The 19,418-nt window shown below is 32.4% G+C and overlaps 1 protein-coding gene across 1 annotated transcript in view; it reads left to right on the top strand.

Moving 5' to 3' along the window:
* The window catches only part of LOC132739310 (tight junction protein ZO-1-like), a 99,392-nt gene that overhangs the window by 73,812 nt on the left and 6,162 nt on the right, over positions 1 to 19,418 (top strand). The window contains exons 15-28 of the mRNA XM_060726996.1: positions 319 to 369; positions 904 to 999; positions 1,588 to 1,670; positions 2,012 to 2,222; positions 2,509 to 2,549; positions 3,246 to 3,482; positions 4,009 to 4,054; positions 4,618 to 4,771; positions 5,366 to 5,513; positions 6,037 to 6,191; positions 7,263 to 7,343; positions 8,801 to 9,046; positions 10,214 to 10,582; positions 16,410 to 16,595. Of these exons, the coding sequence (XP_060582979.1) occupies positions 319 to 369; positions 904 to 999; positions 1,588 to 1,670; positions 2,012 to 2,222; positions 2,509 to 2,549; positions 3,246 to 3,482; positions 4,009 to 4,054; positions 4,618 to 4,771; positions 5,366 to 5,513; positions 6,037 to 6,191; positions 7,263 to 7,343; positions 8,801 to 9,046; positions 10,214 to 10,582; positions 16,410 to 16,595 (2,104 nt within the window). The remainder of the gene's footprint in view (positions 1 to 318; positions 370 to 903; positions 1,000 to 1,587; positions 1,671 to 2,011; positions 2,223 to 2,508; positions 2,550 to 3,245; positions 3,483 to 4,008; positions 4,055 to 4,617; positions 4,772 to 5,365; positions 5,514 to 6,036; positions 6,192 to 7,262; positions 7,344 to 8,800; positions 9,047 to 10,213; positions 10,583 to 16,409; positions 16,596 to 19,418) is intronic.

Raw genomic sequence — 19,418 nt, 5'->3', positions numbered from 1 at the left:
ATTGTATTTAAGGCTGGATTCATGATTTTGTTTGCCAATGATATATTTCTTTTGATTTTTATAGTCGTGAAAAAAAGAGAAGAATTTCTAATGTAATTGTCGGCGGACATAAAATATGATAAGATTAAAGTGTTAGAACTTAGAAGAATGATTTTATAGTGTGTAAGTCTTCAAAGTTCTTGTATATAAATAATATGCTAACACATGTTTAATGTAGTGTATATATGAAGTCACAAGTCCTGTAGGATTCTATATACAAATTATACATACATGTATTTATATTGAGTATCATGAAAAAAATGTATTTTTCTATTTCAGCCCACTTACAGACCAAGTTTCCAGCATATGAGAGAGTGGCCTTGAAAGATAGTAAGTGCTTACCTTCTTCATACACCTTTCCTATTCAAGACATTTTCAGGAGTTTTCATATAGCCATAATTATACGCAGAATTAAAAAATAAAAAGTGAGATTGGTAACACCCAATTTTTTTTTCGCTCAAAATTTTTCAGTAGTTATATTCCAACAACATGCCAAGTTTAAAGAAATTCTATTGAACAGTTTTAACTCTGCCTATATGTCTATATGAATACTCCCGAAAATGTCGTTAATTACGGTATCTATAATGGCAATCCTTTCCTATTGAAGCAGACCGAAAACCATTACGCCTTTGCCGCCAATACAGTCAGGCCAGCCTGTAAATCTGTGCAGTCCTACCAGGCTCTACCAGGCTCTATACTTATAGCTGACAAACGTATTTACATCTTGTTATCCCTAAAATTGATAATACATTGATCCAAAAGTGGAAAATTTGACAAGCCCATTTAGAAAATTTCTGCACATTATGTGTTCTAAATAATAATTTTCTAAATAATGTTTATAAATGATTGTATTTTATTTTTCAGCTGGTTTTGTACGACCTGTGGTCATTTTCGGTCCCCTTGCAGACGTGGCAAGGGAGAGAATTCTCAAAGACTGTCCTGAAAAGTTCCAGTCTCCACGTAAATATATAACCTTATTATTTCTATTTATAACTTCATGTACTATTTATAACTTTCATGTATTGAACAGGGGCCGCCCAAAGTTAAAATGTTATATGGATATCGTAGTTCTAAATATAGAAGATTCAAACTTTATTATTTTATTCTATTTATATGTTTGATTATGAATTGATCAATAGTTATTCATAAATGTAAAATGTTGCAGGAATATGATATTTTCATAATATAAAAAATATTCTGATGTTGCAGGCATTTAAGACGCTTAGAAAAATATTTCGATTTCTTTATATGTTGTATGAATATGGTATTTTCATAATATAGAACAATTTTGATATATGTGAGAAAGCCTATGTTTCAGGCATTTTAGAAAATTATTCTAATTTATTTAGAATTGATTGTTGGTCACCTTTTTTAAAAAAAACATGGGAAGTTTTTTTAAAAAAAAGTGAAATCGAAAAAAAAAATTGAATTAATTCATAAGTTGTGTATTTGGTTTAAGGAAAATAAATTCAACACCCAATGAAAATCGGGTTTTAAAAAAATTTTTCTATTTATAACTTTTGGTTTTATATTATAATTTTATTACAGTGAATGAGAGTCAGAAGAGTGAAGAGAGGAAAAGTAGATCTGGTATAATACGTCTTGGTGCAATTAAAGATATTATAAGTCGAGTATGTATTTCTTTTATACAGTTTACAAAAAAAACCAAAAACTTGTCTTATACAATGTACTTTTAAGTAAAATTCTATGATTTAATAAGATCATATCTCACTGTGTGGAGCCAGTACAATATAGAAATTTGGTTATAGTTCCATTCCTTTAAAGAAGTTTCATTAGTGAAAGGCTTAATAGATGAAAATTTTGTGTACACCGTAACGATTTGTCAAGGTGATGTCATATTAATACTTGATCTTACACACTGCTAATGGTATTAAATAAAATGAAAAATTGCCACTTTTACACTGTAGATTGTTTCACCCTATTACTAATGATTTTGTGTTGTTTATTTCAGAGAAAACACTGCCTTATAGATGTAACACCACATAATGTAGATAGACTAAACTTTGCCCAGTTTTACCCCATAGTAGTATTCCTGAAGGCCGACTGTAAAACTACGGTGAAAGAATTGCGGACCAAGTGGGCGAAAGGTTCTAGTAAACACCCAAAGAAATTGTACGAACAGAGTTTGAAACTGGACAAATTCTATCATCATTTATTTACAGGTAAATAAATAGTAACTGTAATATATGATTTCAATAATAATTATTCTGATAAATAGGAATGCATGGTTTATACCAAATTATTGAACAAATTTTTTATTAAAAACACAATAGAGGGCCTTAATGGCTGAGCGATTTGAGTTGCTGACTTAAATTCACTTGCCTCCAACCACTGTTGGTTCGAATCCCCTCAGGGATTTTGGATTCTGTCTTTGTGAAGAAGTTATTCAGATAGGTTATGGAAAGTCAACAGTTCTACATGTGGCCTGTTTGGATTTTGTAATGTTAGGAAGCTATGCATATACATTACAGAAAGATGGTGGTGCTAAAGTTGGTGGTTCTACTCAGCTGCCTCTTTAATTTGTTTGTTTAAATTTTACACATATTTGGACAAATCTTGGGGGGTCAGGCCACACAATAGGCTTTCATGAATAACTATCTTGTAATTACCATTTTCTCTACAAGTGATATCTAATTTAAATGAGATTGGTGTTTTACATAAATCTATATGAAATGACTGTTAATGCTGTACAAAATAAATATGATTTTGTATAATTTCCGGGTTTTTTGCATTTGGTTTATATTTACATTACGCCGACGTAACCACAACAGTTTGAAACTTTGGTACAAAAAGTTTTAAATGCTGAAAAAATAAAAGATTTGTAAAAAAGGAGGGTTGGTTGTATATTACATTACGGACATTTCAAAAGTTAGAGCTTGGTTTAAAAAGTAATTAATTGGGATTGCCCAGAAAACAAAGCTGAGTAGGAAAAAAAAGTTTTTGGGTTTTTTACTTTATTTTGTTCTTTCCCCCAAAATGGCGAGGTTTTCCCTTTGGGTTTGAATCTTTTTACTTGGTTTTATGTAAACATTCTAAAAAGTTACAAAAAGGTGGTTTTATCGGGACCGCCGAAAAAATGCAAAGGGTCCTTAAAATCGGTTAAACAAAAAAAAAAAAAAATAAAAACTTAATTTAGTACCACCCATCTTACTGCTAATTCTTATGTTATATCCATTCTTTTACAGCCTGAAGAAGACATCAGCGACGACTACTTATTCCCGATGTCAAATCGGCTAAGTTTCTCCGGGAACCAGGAGAGCGACAGTGATCTTACAAGAGCTCTAGACGACATGGATGGCTCACCTACACATAAAAAACGATTTCTAGTCAGATCTTCGTCGGATCCGAGTGTGAACACGACGGATCGTATACCGGGTATTCCACCATACCCAGACCCACCTAGATACCATAGATCTCCTAAAGTAAGTTGTTAGATACCATGTTCAAGGTCGTTCTCTGTTGGATGTATAATTATGTAGTCAACTTACTTTATTATTTGATCTTTTATGGAAGTATTGTATTACATGTATATAAATTGTTTTGTACATTGTTAAGGCTCACAGGGAAGACTGAGCTAACTGTGTTGCCTCATTTAATAAAGTCGTGAGTACTTACTTACTTACTCAATGTGTTTCAATTCATAAAATGATATATTAAAGGAACCCAACTGAGGTCAAAAAGCATTAAACCATAAAATTTGAAATTCTTGCATACATTTAGAGAAGCAATTAAAATGGAAAAATCTGCAAAGATGATAAAGAATTATGCACAGAATTAAATTGAAAAGCAATTTTTTTGAATTTCTAAGCCCCATTTGCAATGCTTTTCTCTTCTGGTCATTTTGCACAATAAAAATAATTATTCTGGAAAAAACAGGATGAGGAAATGATTTGAAACTTTTGGAAATTCCCGAGCTTGTCATCTAATATAATTTTATTTCTATTACAGCTATTATATGATGGTCACCAGAACTACCAGGACGTAGCTTATGATGGTAAGATTATCCCTCCTTACTTTACACTTAAAAAAACCCAACAAATAATAAAAAATGGAATAAAAAATTTTAGTGCTTTGACATTTGTAGTATTTAAATCCCTTTTTCGAGGATGCAAGCCATTGGGCCGGGGGGTGGGTTTGGGAGTTTTACACTCGGACAGGCAGTTTAACCACATTGATTACCCCGAGCCAGTTAGCACTATTTCAATGCTTTAACAAATAAGCTTTTTACAAAACATTACTGAGTCTTTAATCCTCAGAGCATGTTTTTTATTTAACTTATCTTTTCAAGAAAAACTTAAATTTCATATAAGGTTCGAACTCCGTGGGTTTTACTCGGGACCTGTTTTTGCCTGATAATTTACGGAAGGCACCCGAGGCTTTTCCCACCGTAAAGCTGGGAATGTGCAATTGACCCTAACTGTGTTGGTGTGACGTAAAACCCAACCCAAAAAACAAAATTTTAAATTGTAGATATAAAAATTATAAACACGGTCGAAATAAGATATATATTTCTAATTCACTGAAAACAAACAACTAACCTTGGATCGTACGTTGCAGACTCGTATACTCAAAGGTCGGAGGATAGATATTACCCATCATATTATGCAGATAATTACGATCATCGACGCACCAACATCGACCCTTACGCTACCATATCACCTGCTGAAAGATTACGCGGACGATTGCCGTCGGACCAACAGTGGAATGATGGGTAAAATATATTTATTTTTATATACAACTCGTTCAATAAATTCAGTATTGAACCTACACTCGTTCAATATCCTCTATATATAGAAACATGATTTAAGTTCCTTGTACAGTGTTGAAAAAAAATAAAAAATTCGGCTGATGATATGCATGTAAAGCATGAACGGAGAGTATTGAATAATGTTCACTAATGGTATTAAATATTTCAAAATGAACTTGTATATCTGAGAGGCCTTTGTGGCCATGTAATCAAAGTTACTACAGACAAATTTTAAAGGCCTTTCATCTATGGATATTATAAGTGGTTAAGTAAGCGGCACAGAAATATTGATGAGAATTGTATTGAGAATCTAAGGCAACCTATGATGTAAATGTTAAAATTATATATTAAAATAAATATATCAATTCAGAAACTATTTATGTGAGAAGTCAATTCAGAGGGAGAGGCACAGTATGTCCTTTTCATCCAGTAATGTTTAAAAGTCACCATAGCAGATTAGTTGTGACTTTAAATTCAGCATAAGGAAAAAAAACATATTACTTTCAAAATTAAGATTAATGTTATTCATTGCCATCATTATGTTATGTTATTTTACAGATATGATGACAGACAGAATCAACAAGCACCAGATCCGCTGTACTCTCGTCCGTTTCCACGGCAACATCAGTCATCTCATCAACCATCATCGCCAACGGTACGAGCCTCACCTTCATCATCGCAACCATCTCAGCCGCAAGATCAAAGGGTTTGTATTTGAGTTTGATCAGTTTACATCAACTAAAGTTATTTATAGCTACTTGATTGGTATGTCAAACTTCGGTCCTGTGTATGGCAGTGTTGTATTTTTCATGCAAAAGAGCCTGTTGTTAGTTTCTGAAATGAAGAATTGTTGAAACTTACCAAAAAACAATATTTGGGAGAAGCTGTATGCGTGCATATCAAACAGCAGTAGTTTTTAAGTAAATTGACTTCACTAGATAAACTTAGAGCATAAGATCTACAAGCCTTAGAGCATGAAATTTGTAAGCTGTGCAAGATCTTGGATGTCATGGGGAATATGTGATGAAGCAAAATTATCAAAAGTCCTTAAGTTTCGATCAATTTTAAATAACACATAGAGGGCACCTGGGGTTCTCAGAAAAGTTATTCTAACACCTTTTACAGTGTTATTATGCCTAAAAACAAAAACTTCCAAAATTAAGAAAATTTAAGAAAATAAGATTAAAATGTGCATCAAGATAATAAGATAAACTTGTTCTATTTTACAGCAACCATACAACGACAATTCCTCCTACTCCAGTGACTCGTTCACAAAATACACATCTAATCCTGCCAATAAACACGATGATTCCAAGTTACGTGAAAAGTTTGCCAATGTGGGCGGACCTGGAAGACAAATGGGGCGGAGCAATGATCCATATAGGTATGTACTAGTCTCTGATTGGTCAGAAATAGCTTCTCCTATAAATAGACCACACCTAACGAGCCTTTGTCACAGTTTATTGAAAAATTTTGGATGTATTTGAGATCACCTTATTAACATTAAATGGACAATTCATTATTTTATTATCAGTTCAAGTGTAGTAAATTATCATTTTATTGTTGCTGATATCCTACTTTATAAACAGAAGATGGTGAAAAATCATACAACATTCTTTATCTCATTGCTCATTATCATCCTATTTGATTTGCTTATTGCTGCTTATATAGTGTAAAGCCAAGCTATGCCTGTCCTATTTATCCTTGTTAATGTTATGGTTTTAACCATTTCTAATCTCAAATATAGGCAAGGTCATGTTGGGTAAGTTTTGTCATAATTACTCGCCTATAAGACAGGTCGCCTATAAGACTGGACACACCTATAAGTCGGGGGTCCAAATTTTACATAAAAATCTAAGTCACTTATAGATGTTAATGTTTTTCTATGGACTTTCTTGACCTGCTTTTCATACTAAATGTATGGAATTACTTTCTTTATGGTATTGAATGTTTGTTACTTTGCTTTTCTATGAGAAACTGTGATGTTTTTTCTTATCACAAATGCCTCAGAAGTATGAATTCAGTTTTGATTTTTAATCAAAGAAATCAATTCTGCAGTATTCTAAATTTGTACTAAAGACTTCACTAGTGGTATGGCAGTGCACAAAAATTGAATATTGGAAATATAACTTATACTTGTGGGTAATATGAAGTGTAAGAACCAACAAACTTGAAGCAAAATTTTGGGTTAAATAGAGGGAAAAACATTCTTGTAGGTGAGTAAATTGGGAAAATATGATGCATATCTTGTCATAAAAAGTACATAAATGGTAACAACCTTTCAGATTTTTACGTAGCACAGTCAATAAAGTGAACACGAGTAACGTAGATAAATCAAAACTGTCTAAGATTTATAAAACCAATTAGATTGAAGGGAAAGTGGGTAAATAGGGTAAATGTGTTACATAAATTTCTCTTGCCTGAAAATATAACATACCACGTGTCGACTTTTCAGATTTACACGTAGCACAGCCAATAAAGTGAGCACGAGTAACGTAGATAAATCAAAACTTTCCGATCTCTCAGCCAAGTTCAGGTAAGTTGTTGATATTGTATGTAGGAAAAAAAGATAAACAGAAGAAAATTCCTCAATAAAGTGCTTAAAGAAAAGATAAACAGAAGAAAATCCCCTCAATAAAGTGCTGGATAAAATTGAGAGGAGAAGATGGAAGAAATATGACAAAACAGAATTTTTTTATTATTATTAGGTTGTTATCACCTTCATCTTTATCATCATCATTATTATCACTGTTTAGATGGTGTTCTTCTCTTTGGATGCATTTTTATTTTCGGTCATTTTATTTTCACCAGTTCATTAGTGTGGCAGAAAAGGGGAAATTTTAACCACCGCAAAAATATCCAAAATTACAATATCATCAATAATATCATTAAAGTTAAAAGTTAGAGATTTTTGAAAGTACATAAACTATACTTTAAAATATCACTTTAAATCATTTTGATCATGTTCATTAGGGGCATCCTCATCATCATAATCATCATCATCATCATCACTATCATTTGGTTACAGAGAAAGACATCATAGAAAAAAGGCAGTTTGCGTTGCTATCATTATTATGAACTTCATCAGTCACATCATCAGCATCAACAGCATTGTTATATTTTACACCATCATCATCATCACTGTTATCATCAAACTGTCATCATCATCGCCACCATCATCATCAACATCAACATCATTATTATCGTCTTTATTTGTAACATTTGTTCGTTAGAATCAAAAATATCAATTTTACATTCACTCATTACTGATTATTTTTGCTACTTTTCATTTGAAACTTGTGTATTTGCTGACATTATTTTGTCCTTGCTGACCTATTCTTGTGTAACTTGTAGTATTTGGACATTATTCAAAATGTTTTGCCATTCTCGTTTCTTTATCCGTGCGGACTAGATATACATGTATTGTACAATACTGCCGCCTTTTTACACTTTATGCAGAACTTATTCAGCTTTGAACAAACTTTTATTTTGTTTTCGCTTTTAGCATAATTATAGATTGAACCATGGCTTTTAACAATAAGAAAAATGTACTTTTTTTATTTTTAATTCACAAACTTTGCCTTGTTTATGATGACAGTAATTTTTCCAGGGGTTACTTTTTAGTTTTGCCTTAAAGTATAGGAGGAATTCAGTAAAATTGTCCCAGAAAAATAATACTAATATCTGAAGAAAGAAAAAAGGATGAAATTCAAGGGAGAAAACCCATTGTATATTTATATGAAAATGAAAAATTATCTCCCTTTTTCCTAGATTCCCTGTCTATTTTTATATTCCTTTGCATGTCCTTCACCTTGTAATGTTAGTGGAAAATATACAAGTCATATTCGAGGCAAACTGTCAGCATATTGTAACTGTTGTATTGTATGTATATATTTATACAAACAGAAATTTCACGCATGATAACAAAACAGATAACAGTGCTTGAACCTATCCATGTATATATATATATTTCCATCCCCCATTGATTTACAGAAGTGATGAACGTTTGAAAATTAGTAGCAGCAGCTTAAACAGTGCCAAATCTCCGACCAACGGAAGTCCCGGCGGTCCGAGGAATCCGGGACTTGAACCGTCACAGCATGGAGCTGGAGACGGTCGATCAGGAAACCAACGAAAGCAACCACCACCGGTACCTATTAAGACTTACAACCTAAAGGATCGGGGAATTGAACCGGATGACCAGAAGATCCGGAATTATGAAAATACAACCAATCTCAGGTGATTATTGATGCATTGTTTCCTTAGCTATATTAAGGTCGTTACAAAATGTAGTAGCTCACTTAAAATTTGAATAGCTCTTTCACATTGTGATTGGCTATCTGGATATATGGCCCATTATAATACTGAATGTTTGTAACAACACTTTTCATTGGGTAATCATGGCATTTATATAGTTTTAGATACACGGCTGCTGTCAGTTTATGAAGAAATCTCAATTTTGTTCTTCAAAGAGGAAGTTTGCTGTAATATAAATTTTTTGTAAAGATTCTTATTGGTTATATGGCTGTATATAAACTATTGTTTGCAATTTAACCCTCGCCTACAGGCTCGGGTAAAACATTAAAATAATTTAAAAAAAAACAACATTAATATAGGGCCAGAAAACGTGTCAAAAATATTTACGACTAATACTATTAAAGGATTTCCACTGAAATTCAAAAGTCTGAAAACATAAAATTTAGATTAACTGCGAATATTGGAAAGTCTTACATTTGATCAACTTGGACACTTCAAACTGAAAAAATATCAAAGAGATAATACAGAAATTTAGTCAGAATTAAATGGAAAATAAATAAGACTTTTAGCCCAATTAGAGTTATAAGGTTTTCATTTTAGGTCATTTTGCCCCATAGAAATGATTAGTGTGTTGTGATTTGTGACTCAAAGAAGGTTTGAACCTATGATCCCTGTGATGAAAGGCAGAAACCTTAGCTACTAGGCCACCGATCCACCTGTTTGACATAATTATTCTTTTGATTTATCATAGTCATTTAAAGCCTCAAAAATGAATCAACTTTTACTTCTTTAGAAAGGCACACATGAATTTTATAATGTTTAAGTAATGGTTTAAGAGCATGTTAGATGCTTGTTTCCTGAAGAAAGTGAAGCTTATGAGGAGAAAAAATTGTCAAAAAAATTACCAAAAATTTAAACAAAGTAGATTTTGACTTCCATACAAAATACTAAATCACTATAACTGTACTTATTGCCAAAAATGGAACAGAAGAAAAAGATAGTTCAGGAAATTTTCAGGGGCATAATGGTATTTTAATCAAAATGAAAACCTTATCAGTTTTGATAAAATGTTACTAAATTAGAAGCAAAATTATTTACCAAAACTTTAGGCACACGATGATTAATGTTGTAATATTCATATTGTTTCAGGGGTTATGAATATCACGAAGGAAATCCCTACACGCAGCTCCCCCATCGTAACGGAGACGGACACCAAAAACACAGAAGCATTCCAAATGATACGGATCGGTTCCCGGATCATCCTGTATCTCCATCAGAACATTATAAAAACGAGGACCCATATGAATGGGTGGCCCCACGAAGGCAACACGCCCCACAGAGGGCGCAAAATAGAAGTTCCGATTATCGGGACGAAATGCCTCCGCAAGCGCATAATCAAAATGGACGTTCATTTAATAATCAGATGTACATGGACTATTCAGAGTTAATGAGAATAAGGCAAGAAAGGGATCGCGAAAGGGGCCATCAAGATTACAACAGTCCCGTTGAACGGCCAAGGTGAGAGGGGATAAACGGGGTCATTGTCAGTTTATAACAGGAAATGGGTGGGTGGGGTATGGGGTTACCGAGATTTGCTGTTCTCTTGCCGTTACTGTGGAGATGAGAGGGATTTTGCCGTTCATTTTGACGTGGGTTTTGTTATTTTTTTTTTCTACGCATCTTGTGCTACATAAACTATCATAAAACCAGCATGCTTAACGCGCTTTTATGCATGCATTGACATGGATTATAATGGGAAGTTTATGTCCTTTTCGTTGCTTTTTTTCTTCCCCGTTTTTTACCAATTTTTTTTTTCCAACATGCATGTAGGCTTAAATATTTGCTCAAAGATTGATATTACATAACATTGTGATTGCTAAAAGCTAAATGAGGGATTTTTGGCGGGGGGTTTTGTATAAAACGAATTTATTGGTTTTGACTCCCCTCTCATCTTCATTATATTCAACATTTATTTTGATTTTTTAGTCATATATATATTTTTCACCACAGGCCTTTTTCTGCCTATAACAAGGGTCAGACTCTCTTAAACCCAAAGTTATGGGGAAAAAAATCCTAATTACCAAAAAATAAAACAAAAAATAAAAAAAATGTTTTGATATTTTTTTCTTTGGCAATACATTAGAAAAAAATTTTGCACTGGAAAATTCCCAAAATTTGTTAGGGTACCTTCCCCAAAAAAATAGGCAAAAAAAAAGGCCCCGCCCTATTAGTTTTCATTAAATAATTTTTTACCCCCCCATAGTCATGCTGTAGTGCCCATATACTAATATTATTAACCATTTATTTTGACGTTTTTACTTTTTAGCTCACCTGTCACAAAGTGACAGGGTGAGCTTTTGTGATCGCTTTTCGTCCGGCGTCCGTCCGTCCGTCGTCCGTCCGTCGTCCGTTCCGTCCGTCCGTCCGTAAACTTTTACTTTAAATGACATCTCCTCATAAACACTAAGCCAATTTCATCCAAACTTCACAGGAATGTTCCTTTGGTGGTCACCTTTAAAAATTGTTCAAAGAATTTATTCCATGCAAAACTCTGGTTGCCATGGCAACCGAAAAAAAAAACTTTAAATATCTTCTTTTTAAAAAACCATAAGAGCTAGAGCTTAGATATTTGGCATGAAACATCTTCTAGTGAGTGTCTACCAAGTTTGTTCAAATAAAGCCCTGGGGTCAAAATTGGCCCCCGCCCCGGGGGGTCATTGATTTTCCCTATATGCATATAGTAAAAACTTAAAAAAATCTTCTTTTAAAGAACCCAAAGAGCTAGAGCTAAGATATTTAGCATGAAACATGTTCTAATGGGTGTCTACCAAGTTTGTTCAAATAAAAAGCCCTGGGGTGAAAATTGGCCCCGCCCACGGGGGTCATTGATTTTCCCTATATGCATATAGTAAAAAACTTAAAAAATCTTCTTTTAAAGAACTCAAAGAGCTAGAGCTTAGATATTTGGCATGAAACATCTTCTAGTGAGTGTCTACCAAGTTTGTTCAAATAAAAAGCCCTGGGGTCAAAATTGGCCCCGCCCCGGGGGGTCATTGATTTTCCCTATATGCATATAGTAAAAACTTAAAAAATCTTCTTTTTTTAAAGAACCCAAAAAGCTAGAGCTAAGATATTTAGCATGAAAACATGTTCTAATGGGTGTCTTACCAAGTTTGTTCAAATAAAAGCCCTGGGGTGAAAATTGGCCCCGCCCCGGGGGTCATTGATTTTCCCTATATGCATATAGTAAAAACTTAAAAATCTTCTTTTAAAGAACTCAAAGAGCTAGAGCTTAGATATTTGGCATGAAACATCTTCTAGTGTGTGTCTACCAAGTTTGTTCAAATAAAAGCCCTAGGGTCAAAATTGGCCCCGCCCCGGGGGTCATTGATTTTCCCTATATGCATATAGTAAAAATTAAAAAATCTTCTTTTAAAGAACCCAAAGAGCTAGAGCTAAGATATTTAGCATGAAACATGTTCTATTGGGTGTCTACCAAGTTTGTTCAATAAAAGCCCTTGGGTGAAAATTGGCCCCGCCAGGGGGGTCATTGATTTTCCCTATATGCATATAGTAAAAACTTAAAAAAATCTTCTTTTAAAGAACTCAAAGAGCTATGGCTAAGATATTGAGCATCAAACATGTTCTAATAGGTGTCTACCAAGTTTGTTCAAATACAAGCCCCAGGGGTCAAAATTGGCCCCCGCCGGGGGTCATTGATTTTCTTTATATGTGTTTAGCAAAAAACTTTAAATCTTCTTTGAAAAAACCCAAATAGCTAGAGTTTAGATATTAAGCATGAAACATTTCTAGTAAGTGTCTACAAAGTTTGTTCAAATAAAAGCCCTGGGGTCAAAACTGGCCCGGCCCCAGGGGTGTCATTGTTTTTTAACTATATGTGTATAGTAAAAAACTTAAAAAAAATCTTCTTTTAAAAAAAGCCCAATGAGCTAGAGCTTAAATGTTTAGCATGAAACATCCTTCTTATGGGTGTCTACCCAAGTTTGTGCAAATATAAGCCCTTGGGTTAAATTGGCTCTGCAACTTTGGGGGGGGGGTGGGGGGGTTGGGGGGGGCCTATATACAGGTGAGCGACCCTCAGGGCCATCATGGCCCCAACTTTGTTTAAAGGGCATAACAGCATTTTTATAAAGGATTCATTTTTATTGATGTTTTAATAAATAAATATTTTGCTATTATTAGATATATGTTGAAAAGATCCCATTATGTGATCATTGTTGATATTGAATTGACCGTTTATGCTATCTGTTGATGTTTATAAGTACCCCCCAACAAGAAGGGCCTCTTGGAAAAGTTTCAGTCTAGATGCAAGGGAAAAAGGTGTATTGGTTTAATTTATGTTTGGCTTTTCACTGTTCAAGAAAGTAACTAGCAATTTTTCCACAAATTTTAAAACGAAAAGTAATATGCAGATTTCAGCAATTTCGCAAAATAGCTTATATGGGATTTTCACAAAAATTTAACGAAAAGTATCCTATACAGATATTCACCAATAAATGAAAATAAATATAGTTACAGATTTTCATGATTTTCTCAATTTAACGAAAGTAACTACATGTTTACAGATTTTCAAGATTTTCACAATTTGATTAAAGTAAATATACAGATTTTCACAATTTAACAAAAGTTAAACAAAAACATGGACATAATTCTGCTAGAATAGTTTTAGGCACCCGTTCCCCTCCCTTTTTCATAAGCATAATGAACTGGTCCTTTGGAAATTGGAACAGTACATTTTTAGTTTCGGGGGTGTCTAGATCAAAATATTTTGAATAAATAGCAAATAGTTCTTTAAGATTAAAATTGTCCTATGTACGCTTGATTGCCTGGATTTACACTGGCAACAAATATAGACAAGCTTTTGTTGCCAGTGTAAATCCAGTTAGTTTAAGATGCTAGTATAAAATACATGTATCCAATTAATATTTTAATTTCATTTATCAATATTTTACATAATTATATTAATTTGCTTATAGTTTTTTTTAATGCTAAGCTTTTTTTTTCATTGTTTAAACTTTGTATTATCATTATCATAAAATTATCATAATAATATCATGAAATTTATAATTATGTAACTATGTTTTGAAAAAAAAAATATAACCCATAAAAATATATAGCAATAAATATATTTGAATATATATATGTAGAGAGAGTATATATAATAATATTACATATCAATAATGTAAAAAAGAATTGTTTTTGTTTGTGTTTTCACAGATTGTATTTAACTATTAAGACATATAGGTGTTGTTGAAATTTATACTTCTTATTTTAATACTATATTTAATGGAAAAAACAATAAAACTTGTTTAGAAAAATAAATTATCTTTTGTTTATTACTTATTTTTAGTAAGTATAATTATGTTTTATGATCATAAGTAAAAATAGAAGAAGTTTGACAACCAAAATAACATCTTTCAGGTTCTGTGTTGAAAAATATATAAAAAAACTATGCTGTTGTCAAAGTGTTTGAATAAAAAATGAAAGAGTTATACCCATAGAAATCCTTACCTTCGAAATCCATTCATTAATTAAAACAGTATTTATATACAATGTATTATGGAGTGCATTTTACAGGTTTTAATAAAAAGAGCGTGTACTTTTTCTTCAGAATTACGGAGAGCAATATATTTATCCCGCTGTGGAAATTGAGTTAGTTCAATACTGAATTTATTGAACGAGTTGAATACATTTATATGATGCTAGCCTCTGCCTAGCATAATATTATTTTATTCAACAAGTTTAACAAATTCAGTAATGAACCTACACAAATATAGTATTCTGTTTATAACATACCCCAAAAAAAGACTGTTTAAAGTGAAAAAAATAATTTTTTTGATTGACACATTTCTCTACACTATGTTTATTGAACGCAAATGACTTCACCTCAAAATTGCACAGACATGCAATACCATTTTTATGGAGTCGAAAAAGCGGCACAGGTATGCAAGGAAAAAACAGAGAGAAATGTTCATTTCATATAAAATATAGCTGAATTGAGTAAAGCTTTGGTTTGGAAATAGCAAAAGTGGAAAAAATGGAAAAAAAAGTTATGGGAAGTTTTCAAGATTCATGAGGATAGAAAAAAATATTATAGGACAAAATTGTTCTTCTTTACATATATTATAATATATTTATTAACAGCTTCTGCTGCTTTTAAAAAGCTATTTTTCTTGCAGCTATTTTATTTTCTACTAAATAACATTGCTTTATCTTTTCTTTTAATTTATAAGCTTTAATTCTAGGACTTTAATTTCTTAAGAAGCTTTTATTCTTGGGGACTAGATTTAATTATAAACTTATTATTAATAACCCTTAGATTCGCTGAATATCTAATAATGGACATTTCCAACTTCCATTTTGGAACAGTGGATAAACAATTTTATAATGGGGCATCCATCCGTGGCTGAGTGGTTAAGGTAGTTGACTTTAAACCACTTGGCGCTCATTGCTGAAGGTTCGATCAACACCAACTTCTTTGAATTATTTCATTTTAGATTCAAGTTATCCAGCTAGCTTATGGAACATCGGTGGTTCTACTCAGGTGCCTTATTGTGCCTGAAACAATGCACAGAAAGGCACCTGAGGTCTTCCTCCACCAAGCAAGCTAGAAAGTCGCCATATGAACTATACTGTGTTGGTGCGCATAAAACCCCTCCAAAAATATTTTTTTAAAAATTAACAATTTTTGAGAAATCATGGGTGTAATTTTAAATTAGTCCACCGACAGTTAGTATTGGCTTTATACTGCTGGCAAGAACTTGATGGTTTATGTCTTAAGCTTATATTGGGTCATATAGTTAAAACTATTTATATATACGCCACTTATACATGTATCACTTCACTACGTTAGTTCTCAAATCTTTCTATTTAATATTAACAAATTGGTTGCATTTCATTTTGACCTTGTTGATTTGTGTTAAGTTTGACCTTAATGAAATGGAAAGTTTGACCTAAATGAAATGGGAAAGTTTGACCTAAATGAAATGGGGAAAGTTTAACCTTAATGAAATGGAAAAGTTTGATGCTAGTATTGACATGGAAAATGTTGTTCTTAATAAAATGGGAAAGTTTCACCTTAAAGTTTGATGCTAATGAAATGTTGATGTTTTGACCATAGAATGATATTATATTGACCTAAACGAAATAAAAATGTTACCCTTAATGAAATGAAAATGACCATAATGACATGACCTTTAATTGAAGTGACCTTAAAATTAATAGTACATTAAAGATTGACCTTGACCTTGTAAATATGTCAGCTGTTGAGTCAAACAGGACCCGCTTTGATTACTGCATTTTATGATATGGGTTATCTTTCCAGAACTGATGATGAACTTGAACGATTGAAGAAATCTCATCGAAAATTTTCCAAATCAACGGGAAACGTTGATAGAAACGAAAGCTCTGACCGGAAAGAGCGGGAGAAATTCTCAGCTTATAAAAAGCTGATTACCCCGGGTTTCTATGGCTCAGCAAAACATGCGTCCAAATCTCAGGACGAATTGCGGTAATTTGGATTGGATAAAAACTGTTTTGCTTTGTGTTAGCTAGTCAGTTTTTTCTTGTTGGCATGGATACTTAACATTTGTGGTGGTAGCTTTCCTTTCTTGGGAATACTCATTCTGTTTTTAGAATAGACCCGCAAGAATAGAGATGTTCCGGAACTCGGCAAATGTGGGTTTTTCCCATTTAAATCTGCGGTACAAACAAACTTTTACAGTTATCAACAGTAAAAAAACATACGGATCACTTATGTGAATGGTAATGCACCGTGAAGCTATGAGGGTAATTTTGTTTGTACCCCTTTCATTAAGTGGGAAGAACCATATTAGTTGATTTTCGGATAACATCTATTCCGTTTTTGTAAATTAATTTTCCTTTGTTCCAGCTTTGATTTTACCTAAATGCTTGTGGTTTGCAGCTATGTTTGTTTGGTGTTTTTTGGTGTCATTGTGTAGATAGTTTTTTGGGAAGTGCAAGTTTTAAAACGCTTTTGTAAGTCAGGAATTTTAATATCAAAAGGGATGGGGTAAGGGGGGATTATATGTATCACGTTGTGTTGCGTAGACATCAGTGACTTAGTATAATTAACTTGAATTTAGCTAATTAAAAAAAAGTAGCACAGACAGTTGAACAAAAGAAAATAGTATTTCAACATGTTAAGATGTAATTTATTTAATTTTAAAGGTGTATACTTGATAACACAAGTTGGGCTGACCTTATCCACACCCAAGTGTCTGAATTATGCCATATACGGTGTATGTCTAAAATACAGTTATTCAAAATAAACCATCTGCTGAATCCATGAAAAGGAATGGTCAAATTAACTGCCATTTAAACATGAAGAAAAAAAATACTGACGCAAATTTTTTGTCGATATCATTAAAAGATTTGCAACATGTAAAAAAAAGTCCTAAATGCAAGGACAAACTTTGCGTGGATGTTAGCTTGAAATTACCATCAAACCAAGCCTGTAACATTGTCAATTTTAACATGTTGGGCTCTCTGAAGGGATTTTGTTTTCCTCTATTTGAATCAAAACATATACAAATTAAATGTATTAAGATGAGCCTGTATGTAATAATGCTTTGTTTGAAGTAGAAATAGAAAAGTTTGCACATAAATGCATGGGTTATTGTATTAACTCGTTTATAAGACGCAAATTCTTTATTCAGTTATAAGTGCTGATATAGTACAGGTAGCCTTATGAGTGGCCTCTTATCTTTATTTTACAGGATTATGCAATATCTTCATATTTTATATAGCAAAATGCATGTATTTTTGTAGTAACTCGCATATAAGTCGAGTTTCTTTGTGTTCAGTAATAAGTGCTTTACAGTACAGGTAGCCTTATGAGTGGTCTTTGACTTTTCTTTACAGGATTACACAATATGTTCATGTTTTATGAAGCAAAATGCTTATACATGTATTATAAGTATAGTTACTTGTATATAAACAATTTTCTTTCTTCATTTATAAGGTCTGTGCAATATAGGTAGCCTTATGAAAGTTCTTTGTCTGATTGTTTTAGGACTTGATAATTTCCACATGTTTTCTCACAGTACAATATGAATAGTATTAAAGACAAACTTATAACAGATTGTTGCAATTCATTATTTCATTGATGATGATTGTATTAATAATTATTGAATTATTTATAATTCCTTATTTTCTGGAAATTTATCATTTACAATAAATACATCACAATTTTAAATCTTATTTTATTATTGATGTATTAATGATAAACTAGTATGTATTCATTTCTTTAATTCTCTCCATTTTATTGAAATTCATCTGAGAAATGAAAAGAAACAAAGTAAAAAGAAACAATAAATTAATAGAGGCTTTTAAATTCTAATTTAAAATTTGATTTTTATCAAGCTATTTGCATAGTTATGTATCCCACAATTCCTTATTCCTTAGAAAAAGCTTGAATTCCTGGTTCCCTGCTGTATTTGCTCTAGGCATTTCTGTGACGGATATATTAACCTTTAACCTTTCTGTATTCTGCTTGTAAATCAAAAGCTTTAGTTTCTCATTCATTCTCTTCATCAACCAATCATTCAATCAGTCACACTTATCATTGTTCATTTCTGGTATAAGATATTTTATTTTAATAATCACTTTTTGATTAACCCTTTTGGGAATTTTGTTAACTAAATCAAATATTAACAACTTCTGTAATTTCTGTTGAAAGATGGGATTTTAAAATACATTGGGAGTTAATACCAACATTAACAAGATCTGTTGTTTAATAATTCAGTGTTACATCCTTACAATTTTAACTCTGTCTTCGGTTTCTACAGGTTTCAATACTTTATTAACTTAACAGTTTATTAACAGTTAAAACATTTAAGATGTTACTTCAATAAGAGCATTCAGATTTTGCCCCACATTTTGTGATGCACTTGTATTTACGGTGATTTATAAATTCCGATTATTTTATTTTAAACTGGTTTTTGCAAATTTTCAAACCTTTGATTTTTCAAAATTATTTGAATTTACTGGAAAATACCAGGGGTATGTCTTGGCATTTACTTGCATGAGGTATATTGGAAGGTTAGACCAACTAAAAAACATTAATTAATACTTATTAAGAAATATTTCAATTATTTTTAGCTCACCTGAGCATATGCTCAGGGTGAGCTATTAGGATCACTCTTCGTCCGTCGTCCGTCGTACGTCGTCCGTCGTACGTCGTACGTTGTCCGTTCACACTTTTCAAACGACATCTCCTCTGAAACCATAAGGCAGATCATAATGAAACTTCACAGAGATGTTCCTTGTGTGAAGCCTTAACAAAGTTGTTCAAAGAATTCCATTCCATGCA

The sequence above is a fragment of the Ruditapes philippinarum genome, unplaced genomic scaffold (assembly GCF_026571515.1).
Source record: "Ruditapes philippinarum isolate M1 unplaced genomic scaffold, ASM2657151v2 ctg2649_1_1_1_1, whole genome shotgun sequence".
Classification (NCBI taxonomy): domain Eukaryota; kingdom Metazoa; phylum Mollusca; class Bivalvia; order Venerida; family Veneridae; genus Ruditapes; species Ruditapes philippinarum.
This window is presented reverse-complemented; position numbering and strand designations above follow the sequence as displayed.